We start from the raw sequence: 22,038 nt of genomic DNA, 5'->3' as shown, positions 1-22,038 counted from the left end.
AGAATTTTTTTAAATTAAGGTACACTCCAAAAGAGTGTGAAATATCCAAAATACAAGAATGAGCAATTGTGCTGTAGTATAACAATGGCTGGTTAAGGACAGTATACATGTCTATTTTGCACAAGTTACGAACAAGTCCTGTTGGATCCATGCCTGGTTCATTTTAATGAATGTGAGCTTGTCCACATTGGCTGTGGACAGGCGGCTGCGCTTGTCTGTGATAATGCCCCCTGCCGTGCCAAACACACGTTCAGATAATACACTGCCTTCTGAGGTGCTGGCGGTGCCCCAGCTGCGTTGGCGACCTCTTCCTCCTCCTCTGCCTTCGCCTTGTGCTTCAACTGTGCCCCCGCTGTCAGGTGAAAATGCCACAGCAGCGCGTCTACCAGCGAGCGCTTGTACTCGCGCATCTTACGATCACGCTCAAGTTAGGGAATTAAGGACGGTACGTTGTCCATGTAACGGGACCACCCAGTAATCAGCACAAGTTAGAATGTTGGCCACTCGGTGGTCGTTGTGGAGACACTGCAGCATGTAATCGCTCATGTGTGCCAGGCTGCCCAGAGGCAACGAAAAGTTGTCCTCTGTGGGAGGTTTATCGTCTGTATCTTCTGTATCCCCCCAGCCATGCACCATTTATGGCCATGAGCTGGTCTGGGTGCCACCCTGCTGTGAACATGGTTCCTCCTCCTCCATCTCCTCCTACTCATCCTCCACTTCGTCATCCTCCAGAACTGTGCCCTGGCTGGACAATTGTGTACCTGGCGTTTGTGGGTGCAGGAACCCACCCTTCAGAGCCACTTGTGAGTGACTGGCCGGAAACCCTATGATATAATCCCTCTTCCTCCTCCTCCTCCTCCTCCTGTGCCACATCCTCTTCCATCATCTCCATGAGCGTTTTTTCAAGGAGGCATAGAAGTGGGATAGTAATGCTGAGAATGGCGTTTTCAGCACTGGTCATGTTGGTGGAGTACTCGAAACAGAGCACCAAGGAACACAGGTCTCGCATGGAGGCCCAGTCATTGGTGGTGAAATGGTGCTGTTCCGCAGAGCAACTCACCCGTGCATGCTGCAGCTGAAACTCCTCTATCGCCTGCTGTTGCTCGCACAGTCTGGCCAGCATGTGCAAGTTGGAGTTCCACCTTGTGGGCACGACGCATATGAGGTGTAGAGAGGGAAGGCTGAAGTTACGCTGCAGCGCTGACAGGCGAGCAGCATCAGGGTGAGAACGCCGAAAGCGCGCACAGATGGCCCGCACTTTATGAAGCAGCTCTGACATATCGAGGTACTTTTTAAGGAAGCTCTGCACCACAAAATTCAGCACATGCACCAGGCAAGAGATGTGCGCTAGTCCCAGAGCTGCTACGAGATTTCGCCCATTATCGCACACTACCAGGCCGGTCTTGAGGCTCACTGGCACCGACCACTCATCGGTCTGTTGTTCGCCATGCGCCGAAACTGCTCTCCGCCTCAGGCCCAGCCGCCACTGCATTTACTCAGTATGCTGTTATGGAGATATAACGTCCCTGACCGTACTTACTGGTCCACGTATCCGTAGTGAGGTGCACCTTGCCACAGATGGCGTTGCGCAGTGCACACCTGATTTTGTCCCCACTTGGTTGTGCAGGGAAAGGATGGCACGCCTGGAAAATTAGTGGCGGCTGGGCACAACGTACTGTGGGACAGCCACCGCCATAAGGCTTTTAGAACTCTGCATCTCCACCAGATGGAATGACAGCATTTCAAAGGACAGTCATTTTGAAATGCTGGCATTCAGGGTCAGGGATCGTGGGGGGGTAGGGAGGTACTTCCTCTTCCGCTCCAGTGTTTGGGAGATGGAGAGCTAAACGCTTCCGTGGGACATTGTGGAGATGCTTGGTGACCCAGGTGGTGGTGTTCAGTGTTCCCTCTAAGCTGCGCGGGTGGGCGGCCGCGCAGCAATTATTGTGGCCCCGCTCACAATTTTATAATGCCCGCTCACTCAGCCTACAGCGTGCCGCTAAGTTCGCTAACGCTGCTGGCAAAATGCCAGCACTTGTCGTCAGACTCATCTGCGTGACGGCGCCGACGTCCTCCTCGTAGTCTTGTGCGGCTCAGCACAGCGGGGCGCCGCCTACCAGCTACCACGTGCTACTTCTGCCTCCTCCTTCTTTTTGCAGGAAGAAGAGGACTGAGCAGCAGCAGCAGGCAGTAAGGTGCGATAGTGGCGGCGGCACCGCCATCTTAGAGCCAGGCCAGAGGCACACGCTAGAGTGAGAGTGAGTTTCTCTTATGGGCTACCTACAATAAGTAAAATCCTAGAAACCGTCATTGATTGCTGAACTGGTCTGTCCTGGTATTTCTAGAGTGTGAACTCATGACAAGAAGTGGAGAACAGCGGGGGACAATAGTGGCACTAGTAGACTACTAGTTCCACTATTGTCCCCTGCTGTTCTCCACTTCTTGTTACGAGTTAACACTCTAGAAATACCAGGAGAGACCAGTTCAGCAATCAATGACGGTAGAATGTCAGTAGTAGGGGAGAACACTAAACAATCTTAGTTATTTTTAATCCTATAGGCTAGAGTGAGCCTGATAGTGAAAAGTCCTTCATGTGGGCAGCAGGAGCTGTGTCTGTGAAAGCAATGAAAACAGCATGTACTGTATGGGAGGTTTTATCACAGCAGACTCGCCAATGCAAAACAAGGGAATGCTGGTTGGCGCCGCCATCTTAGAGAGGCTAAAGTGAGTCTCTCTGGAACAGCATTGCATTCCCTTCAGGTTTTGCATTGGCAATGTTGCTTGTCTCAGCCAAGGAAAATGGGGGGAAAAGTAACATATATAACTATATAAAACAGGAAGTAAAAGGTCCCCCCTGCGCTCCTATTGTTTGGATGTGTAAATCTACCTTAATAGGAAGATCCCGCTGCTTGATGTCTATCAAGGAGCTATTGTTCTCCTTAGGTAAGTATATATAAAATGGTATATCACCCATGGGTGATGCGAGACAAAAAGCGCTTTTTGTCTCACATCACCCACGGGTGATATACCATTTTTTATATACAACAGGAGATGCCTGGGTTATACCAGCATGTTCCATATCACTGTATACAAGAAGATGTATTACTTATACCAGCTGTACATATATAATTATATACAGAAGATACCCAGGTTATACCAGCATGCTCCATATCACTATATACAAGAAGATGTATAAGTTAGATGTCCTAGCCAGTGTCAGGTTAGCACTTAGCAAGGTCTTTCTTCACTCCGCAGGAGACATTTTGTGTGCGGTTCTGTTCTGACCCTTATGTTAAAACATAACTTTCATTTGATTTCTTTAATACCTAAAGGAAAAAATAAATTTTAAAAACCTGTTGTTTCTCTAGATGACCTTATGTTTATGGTAGTGGTAATAGAGTCTCAAGGGTCTATAAAAGCAGCTACACTATTTTTACAGACCTTTGAGACTCTATTAACACTACTATTAACATAAGGTCATCTAGAGAAAAAGCAGGTTTTTAAAATTCTTTTTTTCCCCGTTTAGGTGTTAGAGCAATCTAATTAAAGTTATGTTTTAACACCTAAAGAGAAAGAAAAAAAAGAAAAACCTACTATTTCTTTAGATGACCTTATGTTGATAGTAGTGTTAATAGAGTCTCAATGGTTTGTAAAAAATAGTGTAGCTGCCTTTATAGACCCTTGAGACTCTATTACCACTACTATCAACATAAGGTCATCTAGAGAAACAGCAGCTTTTTAAAAAAAATAAAAAATTATTTAGGTGTTTAGGTATTAAAGCAATCAAATGAAAGTTATGTTTTAACATAAGGGTCAGAAACTGGGTTTTGTTTTAGGCTCTTGGTTATTAGTTTTTCTATGTAAGTTCTCTGGATCAAAGATTTTTTTTCCCTGTATGGTTTTATATGGAGAGCAATGTCCAGTGATCACAGAGAGGACTATACTGTATATTGTACGGGATGGTGCAGGGGTTATACTGTATATTGTACGGGATGGTGCAGGGGTTATACTGTATTGTATGGGATGGCGCAGAGGTTTGTATGCTCTTTGAAGTGACAATTATCTTAGGTTTTCCTATCGCCCACCTTTGATGGCGCTGTGCCCAGCTCCGAGCCGATCCCGCTCAGCAGCTGCCAAGGCTTAGAGGGAACACTGGTGGTGTTGCTGGCAGATCCTCTGTTTGCGGGGTGGCAGGTGGTACTGTCACTCCAGAGGTGGATGAAGAGGCTGAGACTGCAGCAGAAGAGGAAGCAGGAGGAGCCAGAGACCTTTCTTGGTTTTTGAGGTGTCTACTTCACTGCAGCTCGTGCTTTGCAGTTAGATGCCTGGTCATGCAGGTTGTGCTCAGGTTGAGAACGTTTATGCCTCGCTTCAGGCTCTGATTGCACAGCGTGCAAACCACTCGTGTCTTGTCGTCAGCACATTGTCTAAAGAACTGCCACGCCAGGGAACTCCCTTGAGCTGGCTTTGGTGTGCTCGGTCCCTTTCTGCGGTGGGCAGTAGCAGGCAAACTGTCTACGGGACGGCCGCTCCACTTTTGCACCCTGCTCCCTCTTCTGCTGTGCTGGTGGCTCTGTGCGACCACCGCCTCTTCCTCCGAATTACACTTGCATGACCTTGATTCCATGTGGGGTCGAGGAACTTATCATCCTCCACAACATCTTACATCCAGTCTTTACCCCTGCTCTCCTTGTCGGTCTGCACACTTTCGAAAACCACAGCAGTTGGCACCTATGTTTTGTCATCATCCGAGACGTGCTGCGATGGTCCTCCCATGTACTCATCTTGAAACATAAGTGGTTGGGCATCAGTGCACTTAATCTCTTCCACTTCTGGGGCAGGGCTAGGTGGGTGGCCCTGGGAAACCCTGCTAGCAGAGTCATCAAAAAGCAGAAGAGACTGCTGCATCACTTGGGGCTCAGACTGCTTGGCTGATTTGCAAGGGGTTGAGGTGAAAGACTGATGGACATCGGCTGCAGGTGCCAACTCTGTTTCAGCAGGAGACTGGGTGGGAGATTTTTGCCCTAAATGGGTGTTTTTTTAATACCAGAATAGCACAGCAGTATCTAAAGCATGTATCTCACACGTACAGATGCAGACAAGGCTGCAAATTAAGATCTTTGCCCAAAATGGGACTTTTTTTAATACCAGAATAGAACAACAGTATCTAAAGGGTGTATCTCACACGTACAGATGCAGACAAGGCCGCAAATTAAGATTTTTGCCCAAAATTTTTGTTTTTTTAATACCAGAGTAGAAAAACAGTATTGAAAGGGTGTATCTCACAATGACATATGCAGCAAAGGCTGCAAATTAAGTATTTTGCCCTAAATGGGTGTTTTTAAAACCCAGAAAATTATAGCTGTATTTCTGTCACGAGGGTGTCAAGACCCACGCCTGACTCCGTTATACCCGGGGTCAGGAAGTCACAGCGGTTGGCTGCGCGCTCTATGTAAGATAGGGCTGTTTCCTTATGGTAGCTTTCTGGGTTTGCTTTGCAACCCTTTTTGGCTCACTCAGGGATCCGTAGCTCCTTCTCCTCAGCTGTTCCTTGTCCAGCACTCCCAACCTCCTTATATTCCCCTCTCACACTTCTCTGGTTGCCAGATATAGAGCTTCCTGCCTGGACTTCTATACTGACCCTCTGGAGCTGTGTTGCTGCGTTCTCTGGTTGTTGGTCCAGAACGTTACCCTCCGGATCCCTGTTGGACCTTTGTGGTCTGCTGTGGTCGCCCACCTGGGTGTATGTGTTTGTCTGTATTGTCTGTCCTCTCCCTGGTGTTTCCCTCTTAGTGTCAGTGGTGCGGACTAGCGATCCCACCGGCCCGTTCACTATCTAGGGCTCATTCTAGGGAAAGCCAGGGTTTAGGCACGTGATCGCTGCACGGGTGAGGAACCCGTCTAGGGACGTCAGGGCAGTCAGGTGCCAGCCGCAAGGTGAGTCAGGGGTCACCACCTTTCCCTCTCCCTTGGGCAGGGCTTTCCCTTTTCCCTCCCTGTGCGTGACGCCGGTCATTACAATTTCTAGCTTAAATTGCACACTGACTAATGCAGCAGAGGCCCTAGATGGAGGGTATTGCCAAAAATGGGTGTTTTTTAAAACCCAGAAAATTATTGAAGCATTTCAAGCTTGTTTCAACAATAACAGAAAAAATAGACCAATTTCTAAGGTCCCCCAGGGTCAACACTAGAGGCGGGCAGAAAGATATTAGTTCTAAAAAGAATGATAATCCTGAAGCGATGGAATCCGAAGTACAAAAAGACTCTGGGAACCTCCAAGGGGAGGAGGGAACAGATAGAGAAGATGTTATCAATCCCAATCCCTCACCTTTAAAATAAATCTTACTAGCAGTAAAACAGAATGGGGACCTAATACAGGCTATTACAACCCAGCTTGGCGCAATTCAAGTTGATGTGGGACTGATTAGGGATGATCTGTCAAAAATCCGAGAAAGGGTTAATAATGTGGAGAGCTCTATGGCTACTATTCAAAAAAATATATATAAAGAAATAAAAACCGAGATGTCCAACTTTAAGACAGATTTTGATCTCCTTAAAAAAAGGTGGCGCATTTGGAAGATAGATCACGTAGGTGCAATGTAAGAATCCTGGGGATCCCAGAGGGCGCTGAAGAAAGGAATCCTACTCAATTTATACAGATGTTGATTCTTGAAAATTTTGGGAGAGAACATTTTTCATCCTAGTTTCTAGTTGAAAGAGCCCATCGAGTCCCAGGCGGTAAATCAATCCCCGGGAGACAACCACGGACCCTCCTTGCAAAAATGCTGTCTTCAAGAGACAGGGACATAGTACTAAGGCGGGCGAGGGAATGCCCCCCTGTTCTCCATGATGGAAATAGACTGGCCTTCTTTCCAGATTTCTCAAAAGATGTTCAAGAAAAGAGACGCTCGTTTAATACCGTTAAAAAGAGATTAAGATAAAGGGACATTAAGTATTCACTTGTCTTCCCAGCCAAACTCCGGATTATTTTTAATGATTCAACTCTATTTTTTGATACGCCGGATAAAGCTGCGGAGTGGCTTGAACGAATATGATATATGATCTAATTGCCTAAGGCTCTGTTGAGAATAATGGATCAAGAGTTTACAGATGACGTTTTCTACTTTTCCCATTCTCTGTTTAAATTGCGGCTGGGTGGAGGGGTGGGGGGGTATAGGTCATAGGCGAGAGATCTGCTGCTTTATGCGGTGGATTATTTGTATTGGGGGGTTGCTTGGGATGGGTGGGCTGGTCGGGGGCGCTGTGATGTGTCTAGTATGGGGAAGAGATGTGTTCTTTTTTTTTTTTAACTATTCTTTATAATGTCAATTAGAATGCTCACTTGGAATGTCAGGGGCCTGGGGGATAGGAGAAAGAGACAAGCGGTTTTTGATCTAATGCGCTTACCCCTCCCAGCCATCGTATGTTTGATAGAAACACACCTTACCGGGGAGACCTCCAGGGTGGCCACCAGGGGATGGGCAGCGCACACCTACCACTCTACCTTCTCTAGTCATTCTAAGGGAAGTGACTGTTTTTATTCATAGAACGATTGATTTTAAGTGCGAGGCATCCGCTGTTGACCACCAGGGGAGATTTGTCTTCCTATACTGTAAGTTGGCAGGGAAGATGTGTATTATGGCCTTTGTCTATATTCCTCCTCCATTTGCCTTTTCAGTCCTCAACTCTCTGCTAAAATGTATGGAAAAATGGCCAGAATGTCCTACATTGATTATGGGAGATTTTAACTGTGTTATCTATCCCCTGGTTGACAGGGTCTCTACGGTGGGCAGGAGAGATGCCTCTGTTCAGGGATCCCCCTTGGCACGTTTTTGCCTAGAGGCCGGGTTCGAGGATGTTTGGGGAAGTTTGGGACAGGGGAGAAGGGCTTTTTTATGTATCAGTAAATTAGGAAGATCTATGTCCAGAATAGATCATCCTCTGATTAATAAAAAATATGTTCGATATGTTAAACGTATGAAGTATGAGACTAGGTCACTCTCGGATCATCTCCCCCTACTCCTTGAACTTTGCCCGTCCCATGATAAACAAACGGGGAGGTCTCTATTTAGACTCAACCCCTATTGGTTATCAATAATAAAGAATCATGAAACAATACAAAAGGAAATTAACCAATTTTGGGAGGCTAATTATACCTCAGCAAGTAGTATGGGATAACTTCAAGGCTTACATGAGGGGAATATTGGTTAGTAATATCGCCAACCTGAGAAAGGAGTATGGGGAAAAGGAGGAAAATTTAAAAGAACAAGCTTCCTCAGCTACACAATCCTTTTATATAAATAGGACAGAGGAAGACAGGGAAAATATGCATAAGACCACACAATCATACTCCAACTTTCTACTGGAGAAGGCATAACAGAGTTTATTTTTTAAGGGTCAAAAATATTTAACAGAATCAGGGCGACCGGGTAAACTCCTATCTAGAGTTATCTCGAATCAGGAACCCAAGAAAAATATAGATAGCATCCGACTGGTTAACGGGAGGATAGTTACTGGACAAAACTCTATAGAGAAAGTTTTCTTGGATTATTTCTCAGATCTTTATAGACCCTATTCTAGGATAACGGACGAAATGATGGATGTCTACCTTGACGGTATTACTTCCCCCACTATTACTTCGGCTCAAAGGAGGGTACTCGACGCCGATCTCTCAATTCAGGAGCTTGAAGGGGCCATCAAACTCTGTTCGGGTAACTCTACTCCCGGTTCAAATGGACTCCCATATGAATTTTATAATAAATACAAGGATTCTATTCTTCCAAAATTGCTGTGGGTCTTCGCTGACTCGGTGGAGGAGAGGACCCTACCGGGTTCAATGTCGGAAGCCGTGATAATATTAATCCCAAAAAAAGGCAAGGATCCCTTAGATTTGGGATCCTATAGACCGATTTCACTGTTGAACGCGGACGCAAAGCTCCTGGCGAGGATGCTGGCTACAAGACTCGCTGGGGTTATCTCTTCCATTGTACATCCTGATCAGAATGGTTTTATCCCAAATAAGGGTACTCACCACAATCTTCACATGCTCTATGCCAATATACAGGCACCTGGGGGGTCTGCTCGCTCCATCCTGTCACTGGATGCCTCCAAGGCCTTTGACAGGGTGGAGTGGTGATTCCTGTGGAGGGTTTTGGCCAGGATGGGTTTTGGGGAGAGATTCATAAACATGATTAAACTACTGTACATATCCCCCACGGCCAAGCTGAGCCTTAATGGGAGCCTTACTAGGAGTTTCAACCAAAATAGGGGTACTCGTCGGGGCTGTCCACTATCACCACTCCTATTTGACATTTATTTTGAGCCTTTGGCTCTGGCTATTAGGCAGGACGCCCAAATTAAAGGATTTGGAATATTAGGTGTGGAGGATCGCATTTCTTTATATGCAGACAATGTCCTCTTTTTTATAGATAGTACAGAAACAACTCTACCAAGAATTATGCGGATGGCGAAACTATTCGGTGAGGTATCAGGCCTAGACAAAAACTGGTCAAAGACAAGTTTGATGCCACTAGACCCAGTTTTCCAGAAGGAGTCCCTGACTACCCAGCTAGATGTCGTTGACACCATTAAATTCTTGGTTATGATTATATCTGCCAAGGTTGAAAACTGCGTTCAACTCAATTTGATCCCACTGATAATGAAAATTAGGGCAAAAATGGGGATTTGGTTGAAACTTCCTCTATCAAGGGCAGATCGAGTCTCACTGGTCAAGATGGTGATTCTACCTCAGGTCCTCTATGTTCTTAGGAACACACCTACCTGGATAGAGGATAAATATTTTAAACTTATGGAAAGAATAATTAACGACCTAGTGTGCGGAAGGAAACGTGTGCGCCTCAAATTGGAATATTTATACAAACCCTTGGAGCAGGGGGGATTAAATCTCCCCTACTTTAAGGGGTACTTTATTGCCGCTCAGCTATGGATGTGCCATGAATGGCAAAATAGTACCTTCCTAAGTAGGTTAGTGAGAAGTTCAGCGTATAATAACATATTTACGCTCTTGGAATCCGGGTTATCGACCAATAGAAATCAGGGCCATAAAGAGACTATAAAACTATTACTGAAAATTTGGGCTAATACTAGAGCATGGTTGGGGTAAAGGGATCACTTACATTCACGCCTCTTTGGTATAATATTCACTTTCAGACATTAGAAGGTATAGCAAGGAATCAATTTAGGCAAAAAAAGGGATTTTTTATATTACACAGGTTGTTAAGAATAGAGAGATTAAGTCATTTGTGGAACTATCACATAATATAGGGAATCTTTAATGGCTTAGATATTTCCAGCTTCGGTCGGCACTTCTTAGTGTGAATGATAAATCACTTTTAGAAATTGATAGTGCTTCTCTGTTAAACGGGTGGGCAGGGAATGTATCACAAAGAATGAAGATTTCAAATATATATAAATTACTACTTAAGTCACGTTTTGGAGAGACACAATCGCCGGGACAGAGGGCCTGGGGGATGGACTGTCCAAATATACAATCGGTAGGGTGGGGAAGTATTTTTAGTAACTTCTATCTACTATCCCATAACTTTAATCATGTTTTAATACATTTCAATATTTACCATAGATTATATGTTACTCCCAGTTGGTTAAATAAGTGCGGACTAAGGGATACTTCTAAATGTCCTCGCTGTGATACTCTAGGCGCGGACTACTTGCACATGATCTGGGCTTGCCCAGAACTTGGTGCCTACTGGAATAGTATTAATAATGTTCTTATCCATAAATTGAAAATACGGATTCCTGTTGATCCCAAATTGTTTCTATTGAATGATTTTTCTTCACTTGGTAATTATAAATATAAAAAGATCTTGCTAGGTAGAATATTATTACTGGCCAGAGTCTTGATTAGTCGGAGTTGGTTCGCACATCATACTCCAAAGGTAAATAATTGGATAAATCTGGTTAATAAGGTAAAAAATTATGAATGGATTCTTTATAAGCAGAGAGATGCACTAGAGAAATGGATTAAGATATGGGCTGACTGGAAGTGTTGAGTTAACTGTTTTTCCTTTTTTATTTTTTTTTCTCTCTTCCCCGTTTCCCCTTCTCTCTCTGCCCATACAGGGGGAGGGAGGGGAGGGGGTGTACACATCTATATCTATATCAAGCTATTTTTTTTGTGTATTGGTTTGGTATATTAATAAAGTGTTGAAAAGCTAAAAACAAAAAAAAACAATAACAGATGCAGCAAAGACTGCAATATTAAGTACTTTGCCCAAAAAGGGTGTTTTTTTAATAAAAGAATATGACAGCAGTATATAACGCTTGAATTTCACACGTACAGATACAGACAAGGCCGCAAATTACTGTATTTTTCGCCCCATAAATTCCTAATAGTACCTTACACCCTATTCCTAATAGGTTCTGTATAATGCCGGCAGGCAGGCCGGGAGGGCGGCAGCGTAACTCCCTGATGTCACGTGCCTGCTCCGCCTACTTTATGAATGAAGCAGGCGGCGCAGGCAAGTGACGTCAGTGAGTGACGCGCCGGCCGCCCGGCCTGCCTGCCGGCATTGTACAGAACCTATTAGGAATAGGATGTAAGGTACTATTAGGAATTTAGGGGTGAGGGGGCATATGTAATACATTTTAATTGAATAAGACATCTTATATTTGTATACTGGGGGGGGCGATGGCGGAGGCGGGGGGAGGGGGGCGGATGGGGCTGATCTGTGGATGGCACAGTTAAGGGGTGGGGGGTCTGTGGATGGCACTGTTATGGGCTGGGGGGTCTGTGGATGGCACATATATAACAGTGCCAGCCACAGATCCCCCCTGTAACAGTGCTATCCACAGATCCCCCCTGTAACAGTGCCATCCACAGATCCCCCCTGTAACAGTGCCAGCCACAGATCCCCCCTGTAACAGTGCCAGCCATAGATCCCCCCCCGTAACAGTGTCCGTCATCCACAGATCCCCCTGTAACAGTGTCCGTCATCCACAGATCCCCCCCATAACAGTGTCCGTCATCCACAGATCCCCCCTATAAGTGTCCGTCATCCACAGATCCCCCCGTAACAGTGTCCGTCATCCACAGATCCCCCCCATAAGTGTTCGTCATCCACAGATCCCCCCCATAACAGTGTCCGTCATCCACAGATCCCCCCGTAACAGTGTCCGTCATCCACAGATCCCCCCTGTAACAGTGTCCGTCATCCACAGATCCCCCCTGTAACAGTGTCCGTCGTCCACAGATCCCCCCCATAACAGTGTCCGTCATCCACAGATCCCCCCATAACAGTGTCCGTCATCCACAGATCCCCCCATAACAGTGTCCTTCACAGATCCCCAGTAATAGTGCCATCCACAGACCACCATTAGTTCCAAACCCACCAAAAGCACACCTTTTGGTTAAAAATATTTTTTTTCTTATTTTCCTCCCCAAAAACCTAGGTGCGTCTTATGGGCCGGTGCGTCTTATAGGGCAAAAAATATGGTAAGTATGTTGCCCAAAATGTTAGTTTTTTTATACCAGAATAGCACAGCAGTATCTAAAGCGTGTATCTGACACTGACAGATGCAGACAAGGCCACAAATTAAGTATTTTGCCCAAAATGGGTGTTTTTTAAAACCCAGAAAATTATTGCTGAATTTCTAGCTTAAATTGCACACTGACTAATGCGGCAGAGGCCCCAGACGGAGGGTATTGCCAAAAATGGGTGTTTTTTCAAAGCCAGAAAATTATTGAAATATTTCAAACTTGTTTTTAACAATCACAGATGCAGCAAAGGCTGCAATATTAAGTACACCCAAAATGGGTGTTTTTTTTTTTTACTAACAGAATATGACAGCAGTATATAATGCTTGAATTTCACACTGACAGATGCAGCAAGGGCTGTAAAATTTAGTATTTTGCCCCAAAAGGGTGTTTTTTTAAACCCAGATTATTGTTGCAGTATTTCAAGCTTGGATTTGAATGTCACAAAAGCACATATGCTGTGCTGGTGCACTAAGCTTGCATAAAATTGCCACCACCGCCCACCTAACTAACAGATGGATAAAAGTTATTTTTCTCTGTCACTGGGCTCAGGGCAGGGTAAAAAGATTGTGCACTGCACCCACACAACAAAATCTATGTAGATCGCTGAGTTCAATTGCAGTTCGGATTAAAGTTTCTTTCTTATTCTCTCCCTCACAGCAGCAGCATCCTCTCCCTACACTACTAAGAGCAGAGTGACGTGCAGTGCTACGTGACTCCAGCTTATATAGAGGCTGGGTCACTGGCCAATCACAGCCCTACAATTAGTAGGCATGGCTGTGATGGCTTCTAAGGGCACAGAGTTAAACGCTTGTTGATTGACTGCTCTGCAGCCTTTTTAAAAATGTGCCATTTACTCGCCGAACACTGAACCCGAACCCAAACTTTTACTGAAATGTTCAGGTTCGGGTCCGGGGTCCAATAATCCTAAAGTTCGGTACGAACCCGAACTATCTAGTTCGGGTTCGCTCAACCCTATCAGTAAGTAAGCTCTATGCATTTCATCTATGTTAGATTCATCAGGAGCAAGACTGACTGGCCGTAAAACATGTAAGTATAGCTGTACATCAGCTGTCCCACCAGCGTGGTGACAGCCTCCAGTATAGAGGCAAGGAACCAGGTTGTAAATCAAACTTCAGTGTTTTATTCATACTCAGCAACACATAACAGTCTTGGTGCTTGTTCACACATAGCAAAAACAAAAAAATGTTTACCCGGAATCCTATGTGAAGGTTCAAACTTGGTTGAATGCCTAGCCACAAAATAGTTCACTGGCAGGCTTCCAGGCGGCCTGCATGCCTGTTTGCAGTGTTCAGCCTAGAGAACTCCCCAGCTTCACTGTTAGATGGAGGAAAATCCACAACACTTGATAGTGCTGACTGCTTTTATAAGCCAGCCAAGACCCGGCCAGGAACGCGTGGAGTAGACACCCACCCAGCACTTTGGCTACTCCCAGTAAGAGCCATCCCGGATCAGCTTTACAGCCATACTCAACAGCTGAAGTGTCACACTGCAATCTGCAATAATGACACTTCAGGGGAAAAAAACGTCTCTTACTTCACTGAGGCCAGGAACCTCGGTGAAAACTACTGACAATCAATGATGGCCCCTTCTTCCTTCCTACAATATATATAAATGTTTCTGAAGAGATTCAAACTCGCAACCTTGCACATTAGAGGCAAGGACATTAACAGCTACACTATATAGCTACATGTTAATCTGCACAGAAATATAAAATAAGTCTTCTACTGAATAGGAATACTCACTACATCAGAAACTACTATGAGGTTTTTCTGACACAGTTTAGCATTCAGCTCTATATTTGAGTGGATAAGGTCCTTGCCTCTAATGTTCAAGGTTGGGCGTTCAAATCCCAGCAGAAACTTTTCAGAAATAGATGCTAAATTACATTTAAATACACTGACTCGAGCCCCGCGGTGTTCTGCTGAGAATGCTCAATCAAAACTATTTAGTGGTGCAGTGATCTGCCTGGAATATAGTCATCCCTGGTTTAAGTTTTAGGAGAGATATATTTTTTTTAATGTTTTTATTTTTCTTTAAAACCATATTAAAAGGTTATATAATATATAATCATATAATAATAAGGCCTTACTATATTAGAATAGTGAGAATAGTGTCTTTTTTTTCTAAAACCTGTTACTGCTTTATTCATAGACACAATACAGTACATGATTATGAAGAAACCAGTAATATTCATTAGCTTCCTAAAAAACATTATTCTCAATATAAGGACAAATTGTTTTTTTTTATGGGATAAGTGTGGAAGAAAAAAAAAAATCTGAAAAAAAAAACTTCAAAGTCTCTCCTAAGATTCAAACCAGGGATCTCTACATACAAAACCAATAGCTTAATCACTAAGATATTGCATTACCACATAAAAATGCATGTTTTTTTTATACTTACAAGCTGACACATATTACTGGTGTCTTTATAATCATATATTGTGCCTGTGAATACAGCGGTATTATGTAGATCAGCTTTCTGAGCAGATCTCACTGTGATGAAACTATAGTACATAGCGTATATATAATACATATTTATACAGTAGATATGTATAAGCCAGGACACAGCTATGCCCTCTGCCTGATGGCTAGCCCTGTCAATCAGTTATAACCAACATGAAGAGCCCTACTAGGCAGTATGTCTGGTTAAATAGGGTAGATCCTGGTGAAAAAAACATCTTTAAACAGATACAAGGAAAAGCCAAAATGATGTCAGGATAATAATATATAATCTTACTCAGTTCTTGTAGTTTCTTCAGATTAATTTTGTCTCCTTGAACACTTCCTTGCCCGTGACTGTAGTATAAGCAGATTTTCTCCAGAGCAAACCAGCCTTCTTTCCATTCCATAAGGCTATATGTGTCTTTGTAGTATAAATATCCAATTAAATCAAATTCTAACTCTGTTAAATATTCATCTACCATAGGAACAAAATTCTAGAAAAAAAGAAGCATCAAATATAATTGTAGATAATAAATATGTCATTAAACAGTAAACCGTCACATTGTATGCTGTAATAGCTAATATTGTATTTCAGAGTGGATCACAGTGTACTCACACAGAGGCACAACATGAAGCATAATGACAAGATTTAAGCGTCCCAATCTAAAAGGTCTACATCACACTGCATTGTTAACTCAAATTAGCCAACTGAGCTTAAATATTTGTACAACTCCTTAAGAGAACTAAAAGTACCCACACACAACTAAAACAAATGCTTATTGGGTGTAATTTAAAAACAAACAATAATTTTAGTAGGCTGATGACACACCATTAATGTGAGAAAAGATGTACAATAGTCAGGGGTGGACTGGGAACTTAAAGTGGCCCTAGGAAAAAAAAAAGTGGCCCCATGTTGTAGCGGGGTCCTATTGACAGAAGGTGGGGCAAAATACTGTCCCATCAGAACATTATACCACAGTGCAGCACAATATGTTGCCCCAAAAGCTGTCCCTTTGTGGCGACCATCAACAGCTGTAGTTTTTTGTCTCCTCCTCCAGTTGTCTCTGAATAAGTAATGGAGCAGTTTCGTTGATCATGTATGGTAACCATCGATAGTTGCAATTTTCTGTCTCCTCCTCCTCCAGTTGTCTCTAATTAAGATGAGGAGCAGTTTCGTATGGCTAGTTTGGACAGTTTTAATGGCAAATATGGACTAAAATGTGTATAGCTATGTCTCCAAAATGAATGTTAACCAGATGATTGATTGTACAGTTATCAGCCAACTTCTACCGAATGTGTATGGCTACCTTAAAGAAGTTGCCAAAATGTATATTGTACATACTGGTTTCATGCCCTTGCTCCTATTATCTTCATTAAATTTCTTCAACAGTGTTGGCTTACGATGGGGCTGCTTCCACAGTAAACAGTGCATGTGCACTGTTTTGGTCCATCTCGATGATGTCATAGAAATTTGCAAAACCCATCCTGTTGCCTGTGCCTGCGCCCATTCTGTTTTGTACTGCGCAGACTCACAGACTGCACATCCAGCATTCAGAGTCTGCACAGTAGAAACCAGTCATACCTTCAGTGTTCCGTCCTTGCAGCTGGATACTAGTACTGTACGGTCTGCTCAAGTGGCTGGGTTATTATTCCCTTCATTGCTACTGCAAAGATTTTGTAAGGAGACTACTAGTTCTTTATGTTTTAATTTTCTGATTGTAGATTATTTTATTCTATTTTCTGTTGACAATTATGGGGACAGTCAGTTGGCCTTAGCTGCTAACAGTATTCAGACCTATGCTTTGCAGACATTACATAAGCCATAAAAACGTGTAGGCCCAAAAAATTTTTTTTTTTTTTATTCTGAAGAAGAGTGCTATGGGCATGCTCAGCTATTTTTACAGAAGATCATTGTTCAGGGAGGAGGAGGAGATGAGCTGTGACCATCACCTATTGTGAATGGTGTGATCATGTGCTATATCTATAGAGATGTCACTTTTCATGGTAATTCTGACTGTGAAGATAAAATAAGTACAGAAAAATGATCTCTTGTGATTTGTTTATTATGTGGCTTAGTTGTCAGAGTGAAAACTACAAGCTATCCGATTTTTCTTTCTATAGTGACATGGAAAAATGACAACACAAAACATCTTTAAAGATACAGTACTGTGAAAAGTTGTAAGCAGGTGTGAACAAATGCTCCAAAGTAAGAATGCTTTCAAAAATAGTGTCGACAGTTTATTTTTATCAATTAATGAAAGCCAAATGATTAAACAAAAGAGAAATGTGATTTGAATCACTATTAGGTGTGACAACCCTTTGGCTTCAAAACAGCATTACTTCCTCTAGGTCAGGGATGCTCAACCTGCGGCCCTCCAGCTGTTGTAAAACTACAACTCTCACAATGCCCTGCTGTAGACTGATAGCTGTAGGCAATCCAGGCATGCTGACATAGCCCTGCTTTATACAGACCTTCCATACATAAAATAGCTCTGTATTCTCCACCAGCACAGTCCTACACGGAACCCGTGTTCCCATAACTCCTCCCACACATGGCTGATCACATGACTGTGACTTCACCACAGGTCCTGTAACCACAATGTTGTGTTTAGTCCAGACTCTGGAGCTGCTGCTGAGAGAGATATGTCTGTGAGGGGCAGAGCTTCTCACTGAGAGCAGCCTGCTGTGCATAGGAAGCACAGTAGGCTGTAGAACAAAAATGAGAAAGATAGATAAATAGAACCAGTTGGAGAAATGACTTTCTCCACAAATAAATAAATTAGTGTATATTAGTTATACAAAGGTGTCCATATCCTTTAATTCTTGTAGAACACCTCAAGGGTTAACAAAGTTTGTAACATCAGTTTTGAATAATTTGAGGGTTGTAGTTTCTAAAATGATATCATTTATGGGTGGTTTCAATTAGTGATGAGCGGCAGGTGCCATATTCGATTTTGACTAAATTCGCGAATATTCAATAGAATATTAGTTTTATATTCGTCGAAATCGAATATTCGTCATTATTCTAGTTATCGCGATTATTATGCGATTTAAATAATCGCGTATTGCGATTTTAACTTAAGGCTACTTTCCTATTGGTTTGATATCTAGAATTAGCGAATATGACGAATGTATTCGTCATATTCCTCAAAACGAAGATAACAAAGTATTCTACATCTTCGTTTTAGCTACCTATTCGTCAACTTCGCTAATTCTAGCAATCAAATAGGAAAGTTGACTATAGAGACAGCTGTGTTTAATTCGCTATGCGATTATATTACTTTGCTTTTTTTTTAAAAAAATGTAATAGTTAAATGCTTGATTATTATAATGATTGTATTTATAAAAAAAAAAAACAGTTATATTATCGCATAGCGAATTAGCTGTCTCTATAGTCAACCTTCCTATTTGATTGCTAGAATTAGCGAAGTTGACGAATAGGTAGCTAAAACAAAGATGTAGAATACTTTGTTATCTTCGTTTTGAGGAATATGACGAATATATTCGTCATATTTGCTAATTCTACCAAGCCAACCATAGTAAACCAGGTCCAAGTTGAAATAGCAATGCGATTAATTCAAGTTATAATAATCGAATTGCGATTTCAACTTAGCACTGCTATATTCCATATTAGGCTAGAATTAACGAATATGGAATATAGCAGTGCTAAGTTGAAATCGAAATTCAATTATTATGATTGCGATTTCAACGTAATTCTCAAATCCGACAGTGCATCCTAGTATGGAGACGTTCCCATGGTGATGGGGACGCTCCATGAGCACGGAAGTCGTCAGAAGCGGCAACGGGCACTGACTGGAGCAGCCAGGATGCCAGGAATCCTAAGGACAGGTAAGAACAACTTTTGGGAAGTGGGAAAGGAAAAAATATAACAATAAAAAAAAAAATAAATGAATATTCGAAATATCGAATTTATAGCACTATATTCGAAATATTCGTGAATTATCGAAGTGCCGATATTTGCAAAAAAAATTTGATATTCGAATATTCGCGCTCAACACTAGTTTCAATTACATAAGCCCCTCGAAATCACTTTATAACTGAATAGGTGCTTAAAAAAATGGTTTTGTAAATATTGTTTTAAGCCTTCTAACGTCCTAAAAAAATAAAATTACATTTACAAAATTATGCCAATATAAGGTAGACATATGGGGAATGATGACTGATAACTATTTAATGAGGTATCACTTTTTGTTTTAAAAGCAGAGAAATAGAAATTTTGAAAATTGCTATTTTTTCAAAATTTTGGGTAAATTTTGAATTTTTTCAGAAATAAAGGTGAAATATATTGACTCAAATTTATGAAGTACAATGTGTCACGAGAAAACAATCTCAGAATGGCTTGGATAAGTAAAAGCGCTCCAAAGTTATTACAACATAATGTGACGCATGTCAGATTTGCAAAAATCGGCCTGGGATTTAAGTTGAAAACTGGCTCGGTACTAAAGGGGTTAAAGAGTATCAGTCAGCAGATTTTTACCTATGAAACTGGCTGACCTGTTGCATGTGCACTTGGCCGCTGAAGACATCTGTTTTGGTCCCATGTTGATATTTACCCTCATTGCTTAAACAAACTATATTTTAATATATGCCAATGTACTTCTAGTAGAAACTGCGGTGTTGCCATTTTACCTAGAGGTTCAGCTCTCTCTGCAACTGCTGCATCCCCTTCCTGTTGATTGACAGGACCATGGAGTGAAAACATCATCATGTCTGGCCTTGTCAAATAAATATTGCAGAGGGCAAGGCAGTTGCAGAGAGAGCAGAGCCTCTAGAAATAACATCAATGCCCAAAACATACAGCCAATATCATTACGAACTATCTTCACCATAAGGAATAAAATGGAATCCTGCAAATGATATGGCCACCTGGTCTCAACATTAGCAAGTCTGTCTGGGATTACATGAAGAGACAGAAGGATGTTAGCAAGCCTACATCCACAGAAGATCTACAATTAGTTCTCTGAGGGAACACACCATGACACTTCAATGGAGCTGAGCTAAAATTTATTCAAATTTCATATTTTTCTATTCCTGGTCAACTCTTTTAAACCTTTCTGGACCTCCATTGCACATGTAACGTGGAAGTCCGGTCTTTAAAAATAGCACCCACTGGCGAGTGCAGTGGCCACCACAGTCACCTGGTTTCTGCTGTTTTAAACAGGAGACAACTTAGGTTAATGTCTGCAATCTGTGATAATGCCATTTGCAGACATTTAAGCCCTTAGATGCAATCAGAATTGATCATGGCATCTTTAGCGGGTTTTCCCTGGGAGCATTGCCCAGACTGTTAAAATTTTTAAATATTTATCCCATACAGCTAACTGCGTAACAATAGAAATAAAATCTAAATGGCCATATTTTATCAATTCACCTCCCCCTTCATCATGGTGGTCAGAATATGGTGATGAAAATAAAAAAAAATATTTTTTCCAAAGTTTTTATTTTTTCCAGTATTAAAACACGAAAGAAAAATGATATGAATGTGGTATAGTTTCAATCATACTGACCCAGAGAACTGTGGCCCTTTTGTATTTTTTTGCACCTTTCCACTACATTGTATAAAATATTAAATGGTGCCATTAGAAAGTATAACTTGTCCCGCAAAAAAATACAAGTCCTTATACAGTTACAGTATATGAATGGAAAAAATAAAAGTTATGGCTCCATGAAGGCAGGAATTAAAAAATGAAAACACAAAAACAATTGCAGGGTGCTGAAGGGGATAAAGTGTTAAGTGCAGCTCAATTTTCTTAATCAGCATAAGCTTTAACTACAATTTATGTAAGCAATCTGCGGCTTTGGACGCAACATGGGGATGAAGGACCTATTGAAGTCAATGGGTCCGCACAGTGATGCAGGGTGCACACAACCATCATCTGTGTTTTGCAGTACTGTGATTTGCGGTATGCAAAACGGACATGTTAATGTGAATGCACCCTTAGGCCGAATGCACACGACCGTGGAACACGGCCGTGAGCGGTCCCTGGTATCCCGGCCTGGCATCCTGCTGAGAGAAGAAGCGCATGGTGTCATTAGTTGCTATGACGCCGCGCGCTTCATGCCGCCGCTGCACTACAGTAATACATTCGTATGATCTATACGAGTGTATTACTGTAGTGCAGCGGCGGCATTAAGCGCACGGCATCATAGCAACAAATGACGCCGTGCGCTCCTGCTCTCAGCAGGATGCCAGGCCGGGATACTACGGACCGCTCACGGCCGTGTTCCACGGTCGTGTGCATTCAGCCTTACAGTAATGGCACAACGGGAAAGTAAAAATGTGAGATGATATAGAAAATAGCCTTGGGTCATAAAAATAATCTAGTCTTCATACACCATACACATCAAAAATGTAAACTTTAATTTATTAATTACATTTCTCATTAAATCATATGCATATTACTTCCAAGTGACATATTGTTATAATTCTGTTAAGCTGCTTGTTTCGCAGCCATATTATCACAAAGTGCCGTTGCCAGTTTTGTCTGGAAATCCATCTCATGACATTAGCAAATTTCTATGCACATTATATAGGTGTTTCCCCTTAAGCACTGTAAAAATACGTAATAAAGACTGTAAAATAAAAATGCACATTATAAAATACACTGCGAAACATTCATAAGGAAATAAATTAAAAACATTAAAGCTGGTTCCTTCTAGAGCCAACTGTTAACAGTGCCAATTTATTTTATGCTAATGCCTTAGGCTTAACGTTATCAGATAATTATCGGCATTACCTTAGATATTGCCTTGGTCCATTCTCTCTGAGACTCTGCATTTTCAGCTCCGAAAAGAAACATACGTTCCGACAACAAGTAGATCTCAAAGGTAAATATGGCCCTAGAGCAAACATAAAAAAGTTGTACTGTATTTAGATTCTATAATCTAACATAGCCAGAGGCTTAATTCCCCTCAATAGCCTTTGCTGTTGCACACCCTGGTAGAATACGTGCTCATCTGTTAGCGAGAAGAAAAAAAAAAATCTAATAATATCTGAAATACTGAAAGCTTGAAAAATTATCATACTTAGAGAAACTA

At 42.2% G+C, this 22,038-nt stretch overlaps 1 protein-coding gene across 1 annotated transcript in view; it reads right to left on the bottom strand.

Moving 5' to 3' along the window:
• The window catches only part of ARAP2 (ArfGAP with RhoGAP domain, ankyrin repeat and PH domain 2), a 703,001-nt gene that overhangs the window by 337,935 nt on the left and 343,028 nt on the right, over positions 1-22,038 (bottom strand). The window contains exons 17-18 of the mRNA XM_040419005.1: positions 21,738-21,840; positions 15,275-15,473 (exon numbers count right to left, since the gene is read on the bottom strand). Coding sequence (XP_040274939.1) covers positions 15,275-15,473; positions 21,738-21,840 — 302 coding nt within the window. The remainder of the gene's footprint in view (positions 1-15,274; positions 15,474-21,737; positions 21,841-22,038) is intronic.

This window comes from Bufo bufo, chromosome 2, assembly GCF_905171765.1.
Source record: "Bufo bufo chromosome 2, aBufBuf1.1, whole genome shotgun sequence".
Classification (NCBI taxonomy): domain Eukaryota; kingdom Metazoa; phylum Chordata; class Amphibia; order Anura; family Bufonidae; genus Bufo; species Bufo bufo.
This window is presented reverse-complemented; position numbering and strand designations above follow the sequence as displayed.